General features: G+C 34.6%; 6 protein-coding genes across 6 annotated transcripts; 4 read left to right on the top strand and 2 right to left on the bottom strand.

The window, feature by feature from the left end:
* Nucleotides 1-230: 230 nt before the first annotated feature.
* Nucleotides 231-3,892, top strand: PHYBLDRAFT_182362 (hypothetical protein; the record flags this gene model as incomplete). Its single annotated transcript, XM_018438607.1, has 8 exons — nucleotides 231-899; nucleotides 1,427-1,739; nucleotides 1,839-2,034; nucleotides 2,085-2,097; nucleotides 2,723-3,191; nucleotides 3,352-3,497; nucleotides 3,583-3,611; nucleotides 3,764-3,892. Exons 1-8 carry the CDS (start codon nucleotides 785-787, stop codon nucleotides 3,890-3,892), a joined length of 1,410 nt encoding a protein of 469 aa, XP_018288974.1. The 5' UTR covers nucleotides 231-784.
* A 755-nt stretch (nucleotides 3,893-4,647) lies between these two features.
* On the top strand, nucleotides 4,648-4,900 carry PHYBLDRAFT_148153 (hypothetical protein; the record flags this gene model as incomplete). The annotated part of the gene is made up of 2 exons (XM_018432022.1): nucleotides 4,648-4,782; nucleotides 4,844-4,900. The coding sequence occupies 2 exons, from the start codon at nucleotides 4,648-4,650 to the stop codon at nucleotides 4,898-4,900; spliced, it is 192 nt and encodes a 63-aa protein (XP_018288975.1).
* Nucleotides 4,901-5,075: 175 nt separating this feature from the next.
* Nucleotides 5,076-6,677, bottom strand: PHYBLDRAFT_159504 (hypothetical protein). The gene is made up of 5 exons (XM_018433998.1): nucleotides 6,023-6,677; nucleotides 5,803-5,972; nucleotides 5,557-5,751; nucleotides 5,360-5,502; nucleotides 5,076-5,297 (listed from the first exon to the last, which is right to left on the bottom strand). The coding sequence occupies exons 1-5, from the start codon at nucleotides 6,600-6,602 to the stop codon at nucleotides 5,198-5,200; spliced, it is 1,188 nt and encodes a 395-aa protein (XP_018288976.1). The 5' UTR covers nucleotides 6,603-6,677; the 3' UTR covers nucleotides 5,076-5,197.
* Nucleotides 6,678-8,045: 1,368 nt separating this feature from the next.
* PHYBLDRAFT_63995 (hypothetical protein) lies at nucleotides 8,046-9,784 on the top strand (the record flags this gene model as incomplete). The annotated part of the gene is made up of 4 exons (XM_018441219.1): nucleotides 8,046-8,230; nucleotides 9,200-9,250; nucleotides 9,533-9,590; nucleotides 9,698-9,784. 4 exons carry the CDS (start codon nucleotides 8,046-8,048, stop codon nucleotides 9,782-9,784), a joined length of 381 nt encoding a protein of 126 aa, XP_018288977.1.
* Nucleotides 9,785-12,107: 2,323 nt separating this feature from the next.
* Nucleotides 12,108-13,204, top strand: PHYBLDRAFT_63993 (hypothetical protein; the record flags this gene model as incomplete). Its single annotated transcript, XM_018441218.1, has 4 exons — nucleotides 12,108-12,159; nucleotides 12,521-12,537; nucleotides 12,837-12,910; nucleotides 12,937-13,204. The coding sequence occupies 4 exons, from the start codon at nucleotides 12,108-12,110 to the stop codon at nucleotides 13,202-13,204; spliced, it is 411 nt and encodes a 136-aa protein (XP_018288978.1).
* A 1,675-nt stretch (nucleotides 13,205-14,879) lies between these two features.
* On the bottom strand, nucleotides 14,880-17,551 carry PHYBLDRAFT_148157 (hypothetical protein; the record flags this gene model as incomplete). Its single annotated transcript, XM_018432023.1, has 7 exons — nucleotides 14,880-15,036; nucleotides 15,088-15,556; nucleotides 15,718-15,773; nucleotides 15,931-16,231; nucleotides 16,313-16,412; nucleotides 16,484-16,605; nucleotides 17,047-17,551. 7 exons carry the CDS (start codon nucleotides 17,549-17,551, stop codon nucleotides 14,880-14,882), a joined length of 1,710 nt encoding a protein of 569 aa, XP_018288979.1.
* Between the last annotated feature and the right edge of the window lie 442 nt (nucleotides 17,552-17,993).

The following is a 17,993-nucleotide window of genomic DNA, read 5'->3' on the forward strand; positions in this document are numbered from 1 at the left end:
AACAAGGTGTGGTCTTTTGGAATAATGAACCGAAAGTTTTTTTTTGTTTTTTCTACAAACATACGTAAAGTGATCACAAAACATAAGTTTTTCTCTTGGGTGATCCCTAGTTTCGACTGTTTCCATTAAGCCTCCTTGAGTTCTCTTGCTAGTATTTTAACCCCTATTACCCTAGCATTTATGTACACCCATGTCACATCCTGATATTTTAGCCTACCAATATCTGATTGAGGATTACACATTGTTGCAAGACAAAGTAGCATGACCGTTTTTTGTTGGAGTTGTATAAGAGACAATTCTTCCGTGGGACGCCAAGAATCTAACAATTGGAGGACTGGCTACAGTAACCATATCTCGTCTTGGTTGCGAGATGGTAATTTCACATCTGATTTACGTTTTATCATAAGTAGTGCTGGAATCGGCTCTTGCATCACAAGATTTAGCTAGTCTGAAAGAATCATCTCTCTCAGGCATTGAACTCCTTCCATCTTGAAGTGCTCACACTGGGCGTATTAATGTATTCGCTTGCAGCCTAGAATCAGTCCCTTCTTGACTTATTCGTCCAGAATGAACATGTTTGACAGATAATCGTGACTCTGCTCTGGTGAGTACTCTATTACGCCGGCTTGAATGACTTTTGCGACGGCAGTGTCCACCCCCATTTGGTTGTTTTCTGATACACAGAAATGTCTGTTCCTCCACAGGTGTAGGGTATTTGTTCATTGGATTCGGAAAGCCTCCTCGGCCACCCTCTTTGACTATTGGTGATTTGTCTGGCTGTCCAATGTCTGGAAAAGTGCTCCAGACGACCCCCTGGTGGAATCCCACCCAGAAGCACTTTGTTGCCTTGGACTTTGAACTTACGGGTAAGCTCAAGGAGCTCTACAATTTGTTCACTGGTAAGAGCATTGACAGTAATTTAAGGTTGTTCACGTTGCGCAACTTGGAAAGATATAATGAATAGGGTATAACAATAACTTACAATAAATAAAGCGCGACTTGGAGAACCAATACTACACCCTCAATCATTGTCGAGTCGTCAGCAACGCCCCAATTTTTCGAACAACTTGAATGTGTATCCATTTTTAAAGAAACAGATATATTTAACTGCTGGGAAAAGTGACTGTATTTGTCTTTATATAAATTAAAAGATATCTCACTGCTGAATATGCTCTCATTCACTTCTTGAGCACCTTTTTTTTTATTTCTTTCTTTTCAATATTACCTTAAGATGCGTCCTATTCTCTATCCTGCAGCATAAGAGTTGATTCGAAGTAAAAAGCAACAAAAATCAAACGAGAAATAACAAGGTCCCCAGGAAGAAGGCTCTACTTCTACTAAAAGAAAAAGTAAACTGAAACATTCATCGAAGTGTACCCTATGTACTATGCAAGAAACTAGTGTTCATCATTATTTTATTATTTAGGACAAAAGCACAAAGATACTCCTGATGAGTTGAGAGTAAAAAAAGCTGTTCGCGTATCAAGAACAAATGAACCAGATGAAGCTCACATTCTAATTGTTTACAAGTCATGTAAAGCTCGAGGTAATTCAACTAAAAGAAGTCCTGTATACCCAAACCACGACATGACTTTACTACAGCTGCTAAATAGGGATCTTGGTCCTCATCAACGATATACCCTGTCTATTACTCTCAGTTCCTTTATTTTAAATAATGTTCATGTACAACGTGCTCGCGACAGAATTGTCTTGCAATCGTCTTTCTTACGCGAAGTGGTGTATAAAGTACAGCTTTTTATCAATTAATATATCCTTTGAGGCGTCTCAGATTTATCAACTGATTTATTTGATCAAGATTTCTGGTACCGAGTTTGCAGAGTGCTTTATGGTCGTTTAACGATAGTAGAGTTTCAACACCATTACCCTAGACTACAACATCTTCAGACACTATATACAGAGCTGATTCAAACTAACGAGGTTAATCTTACTGTCAACTTGAATGGCCTTAAAAACTATGGTGCGGTAGTATCTTCTGCATGCAAGACTATTGCGATTACATACAACAACTACTATGTAGAAAACTTTGAAAATATAATAGCAAACTATTTTATGTATATAAAAAGAACGAATTTCAGGGTAAGATATTATTATTGTTCTGTTTATTTACATATATCTGTATAATAAACTTGTATCAAATTTTAGGATCTTTCCATAACGGCAATAAAGAAAATAGTATAGGAACATTTACTGGACAGTTTACTGATTAGACTGCCAGCTCCCCTTCAAATCCCAGATCAAATATTGCCAGAAAACACGACTATTAAACTCCCTCGACTTTCTGCATTTCTAAATAAAAGAATCACACCAGTCCGCAATATACTGCCTAAAATTCCAGTCAACAAGGCTACTCTTTCAAGAAATCTTCAGGCAATTATGCATGTCTTGAGATAAGTTTTGAATATTTGTGTACAGCCACCTGAGCAACCACAACAATAATAACAATAACATATACTCCCAAGACTTTTTGCATTGTTCCCTTCGTCTAGTTTTAAGTGAAGATTTATTAAAGTAGACAGTGAGAACGTTAAATCGTTTTTCGAGCAAGGTCCACAGAAAATTCGAGACAAATCATCTGTAGCCTACACAAGACGATTATTTTTCCACTTCTTCAATTTTAAGAAGTTCAAAATCAATGATATTGAAGCTTTGATAAATCTCCCAAACGAAAAAAGTAAGATGTTCTTGAACTCAATATATACAGACGGATATATGTTCAGGGTATCGTTTGCGAGACGGACCGCCATTGATCATCTCAATTATGTTGAGCTCACAACAAATGACTTTAACATCCAGGAAATTGCCGAGAATTGTCGAGTGTGTACGGTGGATCCTGGAAGAAGAGATGCCTTCAAGGCATATTATGGTGATGATGGTATAAGATGCTTAACAAGAAAAGAATACTATAGTGCATCTGGTAGCGTTAAGCGGATGATAAATGAAGATGCAAGGAAGGTGGCCCAAGGAATTAAGGAAGTTGGAACATATATCCCATCAGTAAAAACAACATCAGGAGAGCAATTTCTAAGACTCACCCAATATATTATAGCCAATATGCCTACTCTATTCAATTTTTATAACTTCAGAGTAGCTGAAATATATTGGAAAAAAATTAGAGGTCGACAGAAAGCCCTAGACAATTGCGCCAACATTCTTATTCATGGGTGTATAAAGTATAACAAAGAAAGAAGAAAAGGCTAAATCGAAAGAAGATACGCCGTATAGCAAACAGGCGGAATCCTGAAAGTACACACCAACCTGTCCAACCAATGTAATAAGTCAATTACTTATTGCTTGTATCTAATTTCACTTTAATAATTTAAAATATTACAGAAACTCTCACCAACGTGTCTTTATAACCGGAAACGTTTCTAAAATGCCCTTAATTGTCTTTGGAAATGGGCTTACAAACAAATCAAGTGTCAGATTTCACAGTTTATGGCATGGAGTATCCGAAAAAAAATTACAGCAATCTTCTTGTAAAGCAGAAGATCGGGGAATTGTATTTTTTGGACATCAATGAACTTAACACGTCAAAGGTATTTATGCACTTTTTCTTTGAAGTTGTATTCGTTATGTTCAATGTTGATTTTGTAAGTTCGCAGCTCCTGTAAGGCCAAATACCTAAGATATTTCCAAAATTCAAACGACAGACCTATCCATCCAATGTTAGCTTGCAAAAACTGTGATATTTTCTTTGGGATAAAGATATCATGGCGGCAAAAACATGTTCTATATTGTGCAGGAAATTTGGAGTGGCAATGGTAAGCCAGAAATGTTCAATCCTCAGCCAAGTTCAAGAACAACAAGAACAACAGCAACACAAAGCGCCACAATGAACGTGGTTGCTCCTCACTCCGGTGGACGAACTTAAATATGCTTACAAGTAAAGAAGATTCTAGTTATTTTTACCTTGTCTCAACTAAATCCCCTTTCTATCCCAAATTCTATTCTTTTGCGTCGCAATTCTCTTTTTCGTTTGTCCAAAAAAAGTAAGCAAATTGTCTAAAATTAAGTTTCATTCGTCAAAAAAAAAATCTAACATCGTCTCAATATCAAGTGGAAAAACTGTAATGTAATTATCCTTTATAGAGTCAGTGAATATGTGGTTCACCAAAATACTTTAAAAAATTTGGTGAAAAAAAAGGACAAACGGGTAAATATATATATATATATATATGCAAGACTTAAGATGGTCACGGGGCTGGACTATGCAGTCGAAAATTTCAATCGATAGCAGATCGTTTACAACTTCTTGCCCAAGCTGAATATTGATCTTAGACTTTAAAATATTCAGCTTCATTCAGCCGAAGACGAAGATTGAATGAATATAGGAATGACTATAAACCTGAGTATACATGACATTTGGCTTATGTAAGAAGTTGTTTATTAAACGTTTATGCGTAATAAAAGTTTGTCTATATAATGAGTGACCCTGAGCATAGTGGCTTGCTTTTTTGTAGGGAGAAGCACTGTTACCGCTGGCAAATCCCATGCGGGGATTCAAAAATGTGCAAATAACACACTCATATTTGTGACGTAGTGAAAACAAATGTGGGTGCCCTCGTTCTCAATACAGAGTCTTCTAGACATTCAACCTCCCCACTCTTAATTCAAATAACAACAAACATGGCTGGCGGTGCTGCATTTGGTTTCCATCCTCACTTTGCTGGTGCTTGGCACAGATTCGGTGGTAAAGCTCTCGGAGCTACCATGTGGTTCTGGATGATGTATCGCGCTAAGCAAGATGGCGCTGTCCTTTTGGTAATCATATCATATTCGGGATATTTGGGCTAAGGTGTATTATACTGATGTACAATTTTAGGGTTTGAGACATCCATGGGATCATCATGGCGAGGACCATGGCGACGAACATCATTAAACGAATATATTAAAGATGAGGAGTCTAAAGACGTACTTTATCAAGAATACAAAATGTCGGCAAAATCAATAGATTCTTTTTATTTACACATCTATATATTGTATATTTTTTATACTTGACACACGGCCCTAAAGAGTATTCAAGTGTGTTGTGGGAAAAGATAAACAGCAGAATTCGGAGAAAAGGACTGTATTTTATTTTGCTTGGACGGTTAAATATATAAAAAAAAGATAAATGTGCTGTAGTTGTGTATATACAAATCAAAGAGGGAAACAACAATATGAGGCTGTTTTAGACTCAGGAAGGTGTATCTGCATTGTTGGCTCCCATTCGACGCGAAGGTGTAGCTGACGTACGTCGTCTTGATCTCTTGAATCGTGTTTCTCTACGCAATCGTCTGTATAATATATTAGTATCCGCCACTCCCTTCCCAGTTATTTGATCCTGAAAAGAACTTACCGAATGTTGCGCTCTTGAGCGATCAAAAGTTTTTCCAATTCATCATTGGAGAGCATCTCCATTTGAGGAGTCCACACTCCAGCATCCTCCACAGTCCGGAATCCTGAAGAAAGAGGCTCTGCAATTTCACCATCAAATCCATACTATACAACTTGTTTAAATAAATGAAATTAAAAAGGTGGATTTTTTAAACTTACTTCATCAACCAGTTGCTTTTTGTGTCGGTAAAGCTGCTCACGGATAGCATGAGCAATAATTGACACATACTCTCCTCCAACACCTAGCTCAGATGCAAGTTGTCGACTGAATACTTCGGGTGCATTTGATATCGTGTTATCCAAATCCCACTCAAAACGATCACGCAAATTCACTTTGCCTATCTGTAAATCAAGCTATTTACAATGTGTTAATACCCTTGGTCTTAATGTGCAAGCTTTACTTACATTGATAACCACTCGAATATTTTCTGATGGGAGCTCGATCTCGTGAATAGCTTCAAAATCCAGCACTTGAGATCGTATTGACTCTGCGATAGGTGGAACAAACTTGACTGTTGGAAGCTCCAAATCCTCACATAAGATCTCTGCAAATTTCTCGGGCGTCAAGAATTGTTCTAATCTACAAATTAGCAAATATAAATACACATCCTGTATTTGTCTTTACCATTCATATTCCATAAAAATGCATCTCTAAGTTTAATGTCATCCAAGTCAATGTCAAGGCGGATAGGTACAAGAACCTCTTCCATCCCTGAAGCTCTCTCCATTTCAGGTTCACTCGGATAAATATGGTTTTTTTTACGTATCACTCTTTTTAAATCTGATGTGGTAGCTCCAGATTGAGCGGGTGTAGCTGGAAGTGAACCCACGGCTGCAGAACGTGTTCTCATGCCAGACGATGGAGTATCTCTCTCATCAGAATCATCCATCATCTCATCAAAGTCATCATCCGATTCACCTGCGAATCGTTGTCGTTTGTTGCTCAGGTATGTAGATGGTAATAAGAGAGCATTATCATCAGAATTCTTCAGACGAGCTGGATAAGTTGAGAATAACCCCTGAGTATTTTCGGATGGTCTTCGATTGATCTGTTGGTATGGTTGTGGATATGGTAGACGCCCTTGCATTGCAGGCGAATGCACAAATGGCTGTTGTGGAGGAGCATACCGTTGTTGTTGTTGTTGTTGTTGTTGGTTGCTGTTTACATTTGGAGAGTAAGATCCATTTGGAATTAGTGGTTGCATAGGACGTGCCTGAAGAGGAGGCCCAAATCCACTTGGCGTCGTGTTCACAAAGGCAAAATTATTATTGTTGGACATGGGAAGCAATAGTTCGCCGTTTCGCGTACGTGATGGTCGCCCATGTTGTATTACAATCACGTGACTAGAAGAAGTATACCCAGAAAGTGTGTGTATATATATACTTTTGTTTTTCTTAGAGTATTATACATATGGATACAATACAAAATATATAAATATTCTGATATGTTAAATATTTTCAGCCATTATTCCTACTTTGACAATATGTCATTTTGTAGATATTCTTGAAAATAAAGGATAGGCTTTAAGTATGTGCGTGACTTGTTTTTGTACTTCCGTTGGCTTCTGTTGGATGACTACACTTTAATCTTGCAACTCAATAAACTCATCGTCGTACTTTATGAGGGTAGGATACATCTTATCTGCACTAAAAAATGAATAATAACCGAAAATATATCATAGACCCAAAATAATTCAGTCAGAGAGGGACTTGGTACACCCATATTACCTTCCATCTACACTCCAATCGTCAGATCATCTCATACCGTTGCTTTTCAATTTGCTAAAACGGCTAGAAATACATTCTTTTGGATTATTTGCTCGTTTCTCTGGATGCTGGCCATTATTTGTCATAATATAGGTGGTGCAATTGTAGAAAAGCTATGGTATTAGAATTATAACTTAAAGTTACGCAAAAATCAATAATAAAAGATAAATCATAGGTTTTTAAGGCCTTGTTTTAAATAGAAGAGTGTTATGCAAGTTGTCGTTATTTTCTTGTCTTTCTATATATTTTTATAAGTCATATATATATATATATACTTTGGTTAAAAAAGAAAGGGCGACTGTGGGATATTCTTACAAGCCTTTGGGGGTTTAAAGATTATTTTAAAGTTGAATTTTGATTAAAAACTACTTTTATTCTTATGTACATGTGTGCGTATGTCTCAATTTCGATTTTTTCATATTTCGTTGTTGTTGTAGCTCAAGAGTTTAGAGCAACCTTTTTAATATCTCGTTTTCATATTCCCAAAAATAAAGTATTCCGCCTTATGGCTTTCTCAACCTGGTGGAGGATTGGGTATATTTGATACAGCCGCCCACCAATATACCGTCTATTTTCGATGGCTTCTTTCTCTCTTTATTTCTTCGCCAACAGCCCTCTCAATTCTTATACGCTGGCTGTGAGCCGATATTTTTATGTATTTTTTAAATAGGTCTCCATTAAGCGTACCTCCCTTCTTTGTGTTTTGCAACATATATCTTTCTTACTTTTAATGTTATATCTAATTCTATACTATATAAGCATTTTCTTCCTAATTCTATATTGTGCCAGTAGATGGTACCTGATACATTTCAGTGCCACCATTTACTTCATTTCTTTTCCACTCCATCTCTTCCCCGCACACACACATTCTACTACATCCTATGAGCGCTCATATTTTACTGTTGACACTTTTTGCTTCTTCCATAAAAACCCAAACTTTCAATACACATCCTTCGAATTTTATATCACTTCCAGCTACACCCACCAAGTCACTCTGTACTATCACATGTGCTACTTTTACGACGGGAGTGCCTCTAGTCTTGGACGATATCCGCTGTCACTCCCAGTACATGTTATCGTCTCTTATATGATTCATTTTTCTCCACTTCCATCACGTATATCCTTATCCAAAACTTTATCATGTCTCAGGGGTATCGCCTCTTCGGCCACTCCGATCAGACTTTGATACACTTAACCGGATACTGTCCTATCATTTGGCAGGCCTGGAGTTTTGTGCTGAAAATATCGACTACAACACTATACCAGCCCACCTACAATACTTCGTATCTTTTTTGCCTGTGATCTCCCTCCTTAAATATTGACTCGTGATACGTTCTGGATGGTCCTCTTGCTACTTTCTGTAAGGAATATTAAAGAAATAATTTTTGACATGTAATTTTTGCTTCTACCAATGTAATTGCTTTTGTGAAAGGATCGCTATATTCTTCCTTTCAGGCATCCCATCATACAAGCTAATTATTCCTATCATCCTTTTGCCACCTTTATCTGTTGTTTCTACTTCTTCTCTTCCTTTAATCTTTTGTCTCTACACTTTATATTTTCTTACTTATATGTTTTCCTCAGTATCTCCCTAGATACCTATCTCCTCTATATAGGAAGCATGATTCTTTTAGATAAATTAATAAAAAATTGTTTGAACAAAAAATCCTGCTTTTAACCCACTGCGTTTTTGTAATTGACGCAAAGCAATTTCCTCTTCTGCTACCCTAATTCAGGGTCGAATTTATTTAAAAAAAAAAAGATTTAAATTTATGAGGATTTATTTTTCTTATATTTGACACAGTATGATGTTCTCATCAATTGATAAGTTTCCACAACTGCTGCTGGAGTGCTTTGTTTTTTACTGGGTTTGTCCAATCTTTATTTTTTAGCAGTCACATTTTTTCTATTAGATACAGGATTTCCACTCCAAAAGTTATATTTTTTTCAAACTATATATTTTGCAAAATCAAAACTTTCATTTTGTGCTCCGACTATATATGAAAAAAATAAATTAATTAATGTGGATAGAAAGAAATTTAAAGCAAATTAATAAAGAGCATGAAGAATACTTGTGGTATTTCAGGTACGAAACAATAGAAAAATAAAATATTTGATAATAGAGACGTATAGAAATACTTTGAGACTGTATATAAGTCTTTATTCATAAATAAAAAGTGTCCCTTTTTATAAGAAAACACAATCTGCTCTTGTCATTACGTCTTAGTTTCTTAAGGCTTTCTTCCTTTACTATATTTGGTTATTAGAGTGTATTTACTGCTTAACTAGTGTCAGTGTTACAATTATGACATCAAGTCATAAATCATACTTCTTTAGCTCTTAGCTATTCTTTTCTCTTTTATACTAGAGCTTTAGGACTTCCTACTAAATTAGCTCCATATCGATCTGACACAGTTTACCCGGCAGTATGATATAATTATCTTAACAATCTTTAAGATATTATCTACAGTACTAACTGTAATAATTATTGGGCTGATTACTTAATCATTTATATAAATTTTATACTGACAAGATGATAGCTACTATGCTATCCCAATATGAATATGTTCTTATATGTGATAAATCCAACATCCGAGTGTCTGGATCACCACAATACTAATATGTGCAATAAAGTATTTAAAGAATGTCTATACTGTTTATTAAAAACAATATAAGAAAACATGCGATGTCAATATATTGTTATAAGAAAAGTATATAATGCTAAGTTTGTAATATGGTTTTGAGAACTGTTTTTATCTATTATCTTTTTCTATACTCAAATCCTCCAACATGAACCCCAATCAAATTGCTATTGTTAAGAGAAGAAAGAGAAATGGACCACAAAAGGTTCTTCCAATCCATATCAAGAACATAATTGTGGAGAAATGTTATATAGAAGAGTCTATGACCCGAGCCGAAGCAGCCAGGGCATTTGGTGTCTCATGGGTGTCGATTAACAACATCATCACCAAGTTCGAGAGGGATGCTACTATAGAGCCCAAGAAGCGAGACGGCTTGCATGCAGAAAGTCTTAAGATAACCAATGAGCATTTGAAATTCATTCAAGACCTCTTGGACGAATGCTGCACTTTGACTCTTGGTCAAATGAGAGAGGAACTGTTTAGAAAATGTCCAGATCTTCAAGAGCAGAACTTGAGCATCAGTGGCTTACATAAGCACATTATCAACAACATTGGGTTCACATTGAAGAGAACCAAGCCGGTTGAGGAAAAAAGAAATGACCCAAAGACTATTAAGCTGAGAAAAGTATATGTAGACAGTATGCACACGAATGGTTTATTGTATAAAACCAATTGCATTTTTGTGGACAAAGCAGGCTTTAATGCAAACCTGATCAGAGTACAAGAGTGGTCCAAGAAAGGCGAGGCCAGCATTGTGAAGACGAAGTCGAAAAGGGGACTAAACATCTCAATTCTTGCCAGTATTTCTTACCAGGGTGTTGAGAGTGTGCAGGCAAAGTTGACCCCTGGTGGCACGACAGGACCAATTTTTGTTGAATTTGTAAAGACGATTATGGATTTGCTCAACCACAGTAATGCTTCCCCTCACAACTTCATTATGGATAATGTCTCGATCCATAGATCTCACCTTGTCACTGAATTGTTTGCTAATTCACGACACCACCTACACTTTCTCCCCCCATACTCTCCTTTCCTAAACCCGATTGAAGAGTGTTTCTCCAAACTCAAAACACTGGTCAAGAGAAAGCCCAGGTTGGTATATGGTCAATTCTTGGAGTATATTGCTGAGTGCTCCCGCCATATTGCTATGGAAAACTGCCAAGGCTGGGTTGATTATAGCATTAGCTTCTTCCCCCAATGTACAAATAGCCAAGAAATAAATTGATTTTTTTTATATATAGTCGGAGCACAAAATGAAAGTTTTGATTTTGCAAAATATATAGTTTGAAAAAAAATATAACTTTTGGAGTGGAAATCCTGTAACACCTCCTCTATTATGTAACATAAAATTTCCAAAATAATAAAAAATCTTGTACTTGCCGAAGGTGAAAATACACCTTTGACAGGAAGTAAAATGGGAAATAGCATCCCATATACAGCATACTAGACAGTCATAGTTACACTGTTACTTTTCATGAGAATAATAGCTATGTTAATGTGCTATTTTATTTCTTTACTTCTATTGCATTGCCTTTTAAATGAACATGTTTGCTATTCTGAGTCATTTGTTAATTAGAAAAATCTAAGGGCAAGCATTATACAATGCTTGTAAAAAATCTTCGGCTCCTCCTTCTCCAAGAACAAAGTCAATAAGGTAGTTGTAGTTCATTGTCGTTTTGCTTTAATAAAAATATTGCAAAATAAAGAACACAAGAAATATTACAAAAAAATGCATACATTATGATGGAATTTTAGAGATCAAGTACTCCAAAAATATCTTGAGTAACATATAGCTCTAAAATTGTTTTGGGAACGTTTTGGGAATGGGTCTGCTGAGATGTAAAAGGAAAGGGGCCGGGGTCGTGAAGAGTATGTTAACTTTTCTCTTGTGACATTAATAAAGTTTTTGATGTAGAAGATCACAAATGTTCAGAGCCAAATTACGTTTTTAGAACAAAGTGAAAATTATGTCATAAAACCTACTACATAAAGTAATTTAATAGCTAAATTTGCAATTATTCACTTTTTTCCATTCTTAAATAATTTGGCCTGTATGCTGGAGAAGATTATAAATGTATAGGATTGAGTTTACAATGATTTTAAGGACTAAATTTTCTAAAAACAAATTTGTATCAAGTTTTATTTGAGTAGAGGTTGTATCTATTAACAAAAGAACAAAAAAAAGAATAAAAAGATAGATAACTTTTATTAAATGAAATATTATCCTTTTTTATATCTTTTCTAAACCTACTCAGCTATTATAAATATCTGTTTTGGGTTCTATTCTACTTTTATTAAGCTATGTTTGTCAGAGTTGACATCAGTGACCAAAATCGGAAGTTACAAGCAGCCAGTAAAGATTGACTTTTTAGGATAAAAGATCTTGACTTCGCCAATTGGTCTTTTGTCTATGTTTTAGATATTGAAGATGAGAAATATACTTGTGGAGATATTAAATAACTTGGTCCTTAGTCCAAAAATTAATCTTCAACTACAAATTTTCATCTTCAGACACAGAGTTTCCATTATGCCTATATCAAGTATTTTGTGCAACATAAATCTGAAACATTTCCTTTTGGGGTAGGGTCTAAAGTCAATCTTCGGCTGAAATTAACTGAAAATAATTATATTTTGAGATACATAATTATTTGTTAAAAGGATCTATTATTATTATTATTATTATTATTATTATTATTATTATTATTATTATAAAGAAGACAGAGGATATGCAGTAATGCTAAATCTCTATATTCTAAGCTCTTTTTTATTTAAAATATTCCATCAAAGAGAGATACAAACATCTAAAAAACCACCAAGAAAAAGATATGTATTGAACTGAATTCCTCATCTTATTTTCTCATATATCATGTCTTCTATTCTTCTCAAAACAGCTGATATACTCATTGGGTCCATTCCAAAAATAAGAGACATGCCAAAAAGGCGTTTGGAAGAACTGTATTAATACATCAACATGGCAAAGCCAAAGATGTTGCTGACTCTTATTTTTGAAATATGACAGGTTGATTCCAGGCCAAGTACTATGGTAATACTTTTAATCTCTGGCATAGAAAATCTGAAAAGTTCAATGAATTGAGCTTCGTTGAGTAAGTATAACTCAAGTCTGTTATAGGCTATGTTATGGTTCCTTCTTTGCATCTCGGTTGAAGCATGATTTTCAGTTTGTTCCTGAATCTCTCAATGTCTGTTACAAACTACTATGCGAAGATATATTTCTAAAGACATTTGATAAAAGTTTTATAAGACTTTTTGAACAATTAAAAGAGTATCAGAACAAAGTTCATATAAAAAATCCTGCAATACATATATACTCTATAGTTATTGTAGCCTTTATAAAACAGGTACTTTTGAAGAATATAAGGTCAACTGGGTTTAAATGAGCACTTATATTAAAACCGCGACTTTCGGCTTAAAGGTGCCTTTCAGTAATCTTGGTATAATTAGGGAGGTTTGTGTAATTTTGTTTTACCAATCTCTTTTCCAATGTACTAATATGGACAGAAATGTCTTACCAATTTTCTGAAGTTTCATTTCCATATTGAGGTCCACGTCATGGTCGGGAAATAGAATGCAGCTAAACTTACAAATATTAACTTGTATTAATGGTTAAGTTGATAGTCTGGTAATGCTTGGTCAATCAATTGACATAAACTATATTGTTAATTGCAGAATTAGTAATAGAGTACGTAATATATATAATCCAAATATATAATTTTTAAAGAATGACATAAAAGAAGTCATATTAATATAATATTTACATTGTTAAAAGTATATTTTTTAACATATTTTACTTCTACATCTTCCTTTGAATATATCATTAGTTTAGCAGTTAAAAATAACCTTCAATTATTGGCTGAAGACACTTTGTAAAGCCTAAATTGGGCTTACAAAATTTTTGGAAAAGGTGCCCTTTTGACAAAATCTTTTTTGAAAGTATGAAACAAACTATTCCTTTTTAGGCAGGCAATTTCCTTTTTAACTTTGTTAAGAAAATTGCACAAATCTCCCTATTATTTTGGTTATAAGAAAAAAAATGGGAAATTACAAATAAAGTAGAGAGACTGCTTTTTATAGTAATTATGATACACTGTCATAGATTTTGTTCCAAAATTTGATACTAATTATATGATTTGATTAGTAAAAAACTTTGGGAAACTACTTGATAAAATTATATTGAAAAAACGCTGTTATAATTAGAAATGATAGGACTAATTGCAGCCTGCTAAAATAGCTATTCATTTTTGGTGGCTTTCTTTAATAAATCTCTTTATATATCTTTTATCTTTGTTCTTGTAATATTTGCATAGAAGTTTCTTTTTTTTTAAGAAGCCTATAATATTGAGCATAATTTTATCTTTACTAAAGTTAATTTCAGATAGTAAGCAAAGGTCTTGTTGTTTATTTTGAATATTTTAAAAGTAAAAAGGAGTAAAAAGAGTAGAGCATAAAAAATGAAATTTTTAGAAGATATTTTAGCAAAACCATAGTTTAAATTTGCTTTATTATTTTAGCACCACTTTGAGTTATACCAAGTAGTTTCCCCTGCAAATTCGCATGTAAAACTACTTGGTAGAATTAACAATTTTTGGAAAGTAATTCATGATTTTTTGGTGTATAATTACTATATTTGGATAAAACTTCTTTATTACATAATTTTGAATTTTACCAAGACTGCTGAAGAGCATCTTAAGGACCAAGTTATCTATTGGAGAGGGTGACTACTTATTCATTTTTGAATAAGTTTATGAAAATCATCCAAATGGGATTTTAATTTTCTGATATTCTGCACATCCTATTTTGGGAATCTTTTTATTTCCTGTACCTTTTGCATACCGGACAACCAAAATTTGAATTTCAGAATTAAGTCACATGTTATCTTTGCATTTTCTTAAAAAAAAGCAGAGATATAGAACCAAAATAATAACATATTAAGATAGCCAAGAATACAGCTTAAATTTATACTTACATATATTTCCAAATATACAATGTTAAGAAGGTGATAGGAATAGTTATATATTGTGAGAACAATTGTAAATAAAGCAGAAGATTTTTTTATTAATGACGTTGTGTATTTAAAGTTCTAAAATGAGCTTCATATTTAGCTTTGATTTCTTGAAAAGTCTTTATGGGAGCAGCATATGCTGCTCTGATAACCTCTGCTTCCTCTTCTGTAGCATACTGCATCAGTTGATACAAGTCTTGCTCATTATGTCTAATTGTTAACGAACAATTCTTTGCATACTCAAATGTATCTATGGCATACCTACGCCCAGTACTCTCCCTTGTGCCATCAATCAACATAGTGTTGTCATTAACGAACTGCTCACCAAAAATTGTGATTGGCAGCACATTATTTGCAGGAGCCACAGATAAGAAAGCAAAGCCTGACATATGGATACGGAGCAAATGCATATGCTTACAAGGCTTCATATACCTAGCCCAAGAATAACATGTACAAGAAAGAATAACATTGTTGTTAACTTCAACTTGATAGGTAATACTATCCTTGGTAAATGAGTTGATGAACCAAAACCCATCTTCAAGAATATCATCAGTGTCATCAAGAGTGGCGTTCAGAGACATTGCTTTTGATGGGCTAACAATCATATTAGCATGCATGTATGCTGGAACAGCTTCAGCAGACATCTCTATCTTTCTTTTTTGTCTTTGGGCAGCTGTCATTGGGCCACTGCGCATATTGATTCTGATACTCTCCTCTTTGAAGTAGAACTCTACTTCGTTTGTCAGTATGAAAATCAGTTAATCAAATCTTTTGTTGCAACTGCGGCCTAAAAAATGAGTTTTTAGCTGGTTGTGCCAAGACTCGATGTAGTTGTTTGTTAGCATATAAGAGAATTCAAGCTGATAAAAAGCTCTACTCCATACACAATACTTAGCCATGGTACACCAATTGGTCTCAAAGTATCGGACAAAATCAGGTTGACTTTGCTGATATCTTCAAATGAAGTTAGCAATCTTGTCAAAAAATACAACTATATGCTCTTCATACATGATATGCTTAAGAAAAGCTATCATTTCTCCTCGAACCAAACGGTTTTGGGCAGCAGTATTTCCTGTCTTGACTTTCAGGTTTAGTTATCTGTACCATGCTTGACTGACGTGAAAAAGACAGTATTGGATCTGGCATCCAGGGAAGATTGCCATGAGTACATTTGTCTCAGCATCACTACAGTCAATAGTAAACTGCCAGGGGTTTACAATCAACTGATTGTCTTTCAAGTGCTTCAACCATTGGACAATTGGACCTAAGGAATGGTCATTGGTCAGCATGTATGCACAGGGGAAACCACGATCAAGTTCTTCATCACAAATGACAATAGTATAAAGAATGTCATCCAATCTTTGAGTGATACTGTAGGTGGCATCCATACAGAATGCTGCTGCAGCTTTTATCTTGCTTTGCTAGAAAGGTGAGGTAAATCCACATGCATACAGGCTCTTGTTGTTTGAATATGTCTGCAGGTTACCTTCAAAGATAATAAAACCTTTGGGAGAAAGTTTTTTGGTAAACCACATCTTCATAGACTTAAAGTCGTCCTCGTGCAAACAAAAGATTGTTTGGTTGATCTATAGTTCAGATACATCAAAACAACTGTTAATATTCAGAAGTTGAAGAATAATTGCAGTATAAAACTTACTGCAAGTATTTTGTTGTAAATATCAAAGTAGTTGATTTTATATCCATTGAGAGAATACTCTTGCTGGTCGATGTTGCAAAGAATCTCAAGTCTGATTTTTCTAGCTGGTGAGCCTGGACTGGCTGTCAAATGGGCAACAATATCATCAACATTGTTGTATCCAACATAATCGTAGATTTAAATTAAAAGTACAGACACTCAATAAATACGTACATTGAGTTACCGACAACTAGTAACAATACTAAAAGATATACCTTCCCTTATACAAGGAAATTACGTAAAGAACATACTAAGACAAATACTAAGACTCTAGTCAATAACACTAAAAACATAAGAACTAAATCATAGAAGATAATGGTAGAGAAACAGATATTACATGATATCATCATATCATCACCAAGCTAAATACAATGTCTATATAAACGCACAATACTAATAGCAATAGAACAGCATCTCTTTTCTGATTCTTTCACTTCTTCTAATAAAACAAAGTCTCACCGTACTCTCGTCTGCACTTGTTTTATTTTATATCTTATTTTTATCTCATACATAACAAACATGACCTCGAGTTAAAGGAATAAGTCCAAGATCGGTTTTAATATTCTCAGGAATATGGTTGGTGTGATTGACAATAAAATCAAACACATAAACATGAGACTTGTCAGCATAACAAGTAATAGTGAGAGTTGCCTCACAGCCAACTTTCTTCGATTTACATTGAATTGGATGCTTTTCTCTGCTTTCAGGTTCATAGCTTCCACCTCTATGACAGGAGTATACTTGGGAAAAGAGCACATGCCTCTTCTTGGTGATATCAACAGCGGAACTATGTCTATTAGGACGACTGACAATACACTTGACGCAGCATTGTTCTTCAATTTCTTGTTTGTAAAGTTCCCACTCAGAAGCAAAAACACAAACAATGTTAGACTTCAACTTCATAACATTAGGAATTGTTGAAGGTTCCAATGCAGATCCAATATCTCTCAAGGTTCTGACAGGTGCTGCTTCAAGTGCTGCCTTTCTTAAGGCTTGTTGTTCTCTTCTTGTAAGTGCTACTTCAGACATTGGTGGTGTTTCAGTAGTGTATTAAAATAGAGAAAAAGGGGTAATTATTATTATCCTTAGAGCCAAAAAAAAAGAAGAAAAGCCGGTCATATTATCTTGTCCGGGTGGACTTCAATATGCAAAAGGTACAGGAAATAAAGGATTTCCTATTTTGGATTGCTTCAAATTTACGATTGTTTTTCATAAATGAACTCGATTTTGAAGGAAAAGATGTAATTTTTCAACCCAATTTTGAATAGGCTAAAAATGATACTGTATATTTAAGCACTATTTATATTATAAAACAGTACTCCATATTTGTACATTTTTCATAATCCAAATTTGAATAGGGGTTTCTGTGATTCAATTCTTGCAGTTAAAACTCAGATATTTGATAAAAATGATAATTTTCAAAAATGAATAGGTAGTGACCCTCTCTATTACTAGATAGCTACCATCTAAG

Source organism: Phycomyces blakesleeanus, assembly GCF_001638985.1.
Source record: "Phycomyces blakesleeanus NRRL 1555(-) unplaced genomic scaffold PHYBLscaffold_17, whole genome shotgun sequence".
In the NCBI taxonomy this organism is placed as follows: Eukaryota; Fungi; Mucoromycota; class Mucoromycetes; order Mucorales; family Phycomycetaceae; genus Phycomyces; species Phycomyces blakesleeanus.

Excerpts from the sequence above, each read along its gene's own strand:
- PHYBLDRAFT_159504 (XM_018433998.1), bottom strand. The coding sequence starts at position 6,602 with ATGCAACCACTAATTCCAAATGGATCTTACTCTCCAAATGTAAACAGC. Across the intron at positions 5,973-6,022 it reads ATTTTTATGGAATATGAATG|AACAATTCTTGACGCCCGAG; the intron begins GTAAAGACAAAT and ends TTTGTAGATTAG. Across the intron at positions 5,752-5,802 it reads ATATTCGAGTGGTTATCAAT|CTTGATTTACAGATAGGCAA; the intron begins GTAAGTAAAGCT and ends CATTGTAAATAG.